Genomic DNA, 4,656 nt, shown 5'->3' with positions numbered 1-4,656 from the left:
GATTTCTTCCTCTTTCTTAAAATTCTCTCCTTTCCGTACTTGCGTCAAGTTCTAGTTTATCAAACCAGCAAAAAATGTTTTCCTTTTGCAGCCTAAATATTAGTGGCTGGGAGATGATGATTTCTCTTGGCTTCATGGCTGCAGCAAGGTAATTCCGCTACAAGTTTGCATATGCATTGAGCTCTTTTCTTTCAACATTAAATAAGTCATAAAAGTGATATGATTTGCTAAAGCCTAAGCGGGCTTTCACAGTGCCTGTAACTTACAGCACTTTTTTGACTTATTTTGTTTCTCTTGATGATGAATCACATAATGTTCCATTCTGTTCTCCGTAACAGTACATCCTAAAGACTACTAATCATTTACCCTCCTCACATATCTAGTGTACGAGTTGCGAATGAACTTGGAAGGGGGAGCGCTAAAGCAGCAAAGTTCTCCATATGGTTTTCGGTTCTGACATCTTTGGCCATTGGATTTGTGCTATTCATATTCTTTCTCTTCTTTCGAGAACGTGTATCTTACATATTCACCACAAGTCCTGATGTGGCTGTAGCAGTTGGTCAGTTATCGCCATTGTTAGCATTTTCCATACTTCTGAACAGTGTTCAACCGGTTCTTTCTGGTAAGCTTGTTTTTTTTATCTGTCATATTGATGGTTGTTATCAGTTATAGAAAGAGTAAAATGAAAAAATCAAGATGGTTCTGGTTCCGCCAGATTGCTCTAAAGATGTTGTGACCTTGTGAATTTTAAGTTTTAACATCTCAAAAGAAATTACCAAAAAAGAAAAAGCAAGTTTTCTATTTTTTTTTTAATATAAATGATACTATATGAAATAATTCTTCCTTTTTCAAGGGGTTGCTGTGGGGGCTGGATGGCAGGGAACTGTGGCATGTGTCAACGTGGGTTGCTATTATTTGCTAGGCATACCCATTGGAGTGGTGCTTGGTTACGTTATTAAATTGCAAGTACAAGTAAGTTCTATTTTGGTACCCATTCTTAGTTACAGCACTAGATAAATGGAAGGATCAGTTTGTTGATTTTTGGTTTGTTTCTTGTATTCTTTTATAACAATGAGTGGAGTATAAAGGACAAGCTTACAAGTGGTGGGATACATTCAAGGGATAATTTTAGAAACCTCCTTTGAGGTTTTTGACAATTTCACTAGTTTTCCCTGAAGTTTGCAAAATTACACAAATCTTTCATGAGGTTAAGGTTTTGCTAACAAAATTAGTTCAATTAGAAAAAGCAACATTAAAAAAGTACTTTAAGAAGAGATATGAACTTTTATTTCATAAATGCCCCTTAGGCATATATATAAGTTGTATTAGTAAAAAAATAAAAATAATTAAAAATTAGAAACAATTGATACAAACATTTTACCGTTCCAAAAGTTCATATTTAATATATTAGACATACAAATAAGTAATAAAATTATACTAATGATCACGAAATTTAACAAAGCAGATTAGGCATCTCTTTTTACATGATGTTTGTTATGATTTTTGTGATTTTGAATAGAAAAATTTTTAAATTTTGCCTTTCTTTTCCCTCTTTTCTCCTTTACTTCCACGAAATTATTTTACAACTGTCACAATTTTAAGAGTTTCAAAGAAAATATCCTCATGAACAATCTTGTTTTGCCCTATATTTTTTTCTTTTACCAAAATTCTTCTTTCCACATTGTGTACAACTGATTTTTTGGTCATTGTCAAATTCTATCTATAACAAAATAGTATCAATTGATGTTATTTTATAATTACAAGTCATCGTTCATCATTAAAGAAATTTTTAACAGTTATTTTCATTAATTAGTTATTAATAATTAATTAGTGCTCTGATTACTTAATCGTTAGATATTAATAAAGGAGAAAGGAGAGAAAAGAAAGGTAAATTTTGAAAAAAATTTTCTGTTCAAAATCACAAGAATCATAGTAAACATCATATCAAAAGATATAAATAGTCTGTTTTGCTGAATCTTTTGATGATTAATATAGTTTTGTTGCTTATTTATGTTGTCTAATTTATTGAATATAAACTTTTTGAGTGGTGAAATATGTATATTAGTTGTTTTTAATTTTTAATTATTTTTATTCTGTTACTAATACAACTTATATACATGCATAAGGGTATTTATGAAATAAAATTTCATCTCTTTTCTTAAAATATTTTTTTAATGTTACTTTTTCTTATTGGACTAATTTTGTTATCAAAACCTTCATCTCTTTTTGGTTTGTGAAATTTTGTAAACTTCAAGGGAGGCTAGTGAAATTGTTAGAAACCTTATAGGAGGTTTCTAAAGTTATCCCTTTATTCAAAATAATCTTAGACAGGCAATCCCCATTTTTAATAGGTACATTAAATTACATTGAATGAAACTAAGAAGGTGAGTACCATTCGTGCTGTTGCATCAATCGCTAAATCTTGTCATTGGATCAAGGTCTCAAAATATTAGGGGTCTCTAATTTTTTTCTCTCTGAATTAGAATCTACTCGACTTATACACCAAATAAAATTTCTAAATAAAAAAGAACCAGATAAGTAAAAGCAATTGTTTTTGCTAAACACTTTCGTGTTCTCCACCTTTTTGCTTCGCTGTTTCTTCCTCACCTGTGTAAACGAATGTGACAAATTGAAGTTCATTTTGTAGGGTGTTTGGATTGGAATGCTAATTGGTACGCTAGTCCAAACCATTGTACTTATTGTAATCACATTGAGGACAGATTGGGATCGACAGGTATTTCATTGTCCAATTTGTTCCTTTTTAATTCTCCACTTTTGATAGTTAGTTTAATAAAATTCTTACTTTGGTTTGCAGGTATTGATTGCACAACAACGAATCAATAGGTGGTTTATACCATCTGAAAATGACAATAGATCCGAATCTCTCTGATATATTTGATGTTTTCGTCTTTTATTTTGTCATTAAAACTAAATTAAATGCTTAATTGCAGCACAACAATAATTAACTCTACATTATTCTGTAGAATGCAAATGATTGAAAAAGGACGAATTATTATAAATATGTTTACTAGACTATTTTGATCCTTCTGATGCCTAGATAACACTGATTAAGCATCTTAGACATAAAAATAAATCGACAAGAGCCAAAGTAGAGTGTTCAATTGATGGAGACAAATATGCTATTCATTTATTACATGATTTGGATTTCAATAAGATTTTGTTCTAGAAGGAGATGGACAAAAGGTTATCAAAATGCTGGACTGTCGTGCTCCATTTTTCACGATGGAAAATAAAAGGAATTTATAAAAAGATGTGATTTTATTTTAAAACAAGTGAAAAAGGACCTAGAATGGGATTTAAAAAAAATGCGACAATTTGGGTCCAAAATTTAGTCTAAAAGGGTTTTTAAGAAAAATAGGAGTCGTCACTTGGTATTGAGTTTTGGTGTATCAAGTCACCCAAAAATAAAGTAAAATAAAATAAAACCCTTTTTGACAACTCCAGATCTTTGAAAACAAGAGAAAATGAATTCGGGAGTCACGGTTGAAGAAAGGGAAGGCAAAGGTTCGATTAACTCAAACCTAAGGCACCCTTTCAACCTAGTCTAAACTAGTTGCGAGGTTTAGTCAAAATTTTCCTAATCTAACCCTTAATTTTATCATATTTGGATGTTTCCTATATGAATGCAAATCTAAATTTATAAAAATATCGAAAAGGACAAAATGTTCATTCAAGGATTTAATTGAACCAATTGCATTAATTGCAAAGGGCAAAATAATTCCTTGAAGGTGCCACGAGTATGCAAATGATAAAAATAAAAGAAAAGAAATTAAATTAAATTATATACATAGATATAAGTGATCAAAGAAAAATGAATGCAATATAAAAGGTAGGCAAAAACTCGTGACATAATTTTCTTATATAGGGATTAACGGGGTATTTAAACTAAAAAGTTATAATCACTCATTTCCCATGTTTGAAAAATAATTCTCCTAATATGCACAAGCAAATAAGCTAACTTATTATACAATGTCCTAAATGAAATTCAATTCTAAATGACATGATTAACACATATAGAGGATAGGGGATAATATAATATGGAATATCATGCAAATGAAAAAAAATCCTAAAAATGAAAATATGCGTGAAAATGTAGTAAATAGCACACAAAGATAAATCTAGCGCAAGACAACCTAAAGGGTCTAGTGTTGGACTAGCCCATTTCTAAAAATCTAGCGTTGGACTAGCAAATAAGCGGATGGAGAAGCCACAACTAGCGTTGAATTAGTGTGGTGACGTCATGCATTAATAGTACATAGTAAAACAAATAAAGCATAAATTAAAACAAATAAGCACATAAGAGCACGTAACACATAACACGTAAATATAATATCTAGATGCAAAAAAAAATCCTAAGGAAAGCGGGTAAGGCACATAACACACAACCTACCTATTACATCGGGGAGCCTAACTACAACTCTAAAAGGAAAAAATATAATAAAACAAATTTAATTATCCTATCTATTACATTGTTGAGGTATTTAAATGCCTCTCAAATAACTATAAAATTAACTAAACAAACATAAGAAAATTTAAATGAACATTCAAATCAAATAAACAAAACATATAAAAATATATAAACACATAGGAGCACGTAGGAGCACATAAGAGCACGTAGTTAACATTGAAATAATA

At 30.4% G+C, this 4,656-nt stretch overlaps 1 protein-coding gene across 1 annotated transcript; it reads left to right on the top strand.

Annotated features, from left to right (window-relative positions):
- Nucleotides 1–55: 55 nt before the first annotated feature.
- LOC113693890 (protein DETOXIFICATION 21-like) lies at nt 56–3,044 on the top strand. Its single transcript, XM_072073574.1, has 5 exons — nt 56–148; nt 384–622; nt 854–972; nt 2,648–2,734; nt 2,816–3,044. The coding sequence occupies exons 1-5, from the start codon at nt 75–77 to the stop codon at nt 2,888–2,890; spliced, it is 594 nt and encodes a 197-aa protein (XP_071929675.1). The 5' UTR covers nt 56–74; the 3' UTR covers nt 2,891–3,044.
- Nucleotides 3,045–4,656: the final 1,612 nt, after the last annotated feature.

Source organism: Coffea arabica, unplaced genomic scaffold, assembly GCF_036785885.1.
Source record: "Coffea arabica cultivar ET-39 unplaced genomic scaffold, Coffea Arabica ET-39 HiFi ptg000087l, whole genome shotgun sequence".
Classification (NCBI taxonomy): domain Eukaryota; kingdom Viridiplantae; phylum Streptophyta; class Magnoliopsida; order Gentianales; family Rubiaceae; genus Coffea; species Coffea arabica.
This window is presented reverse-complemented; position numbering and strand designations above follow the sequence as displayed.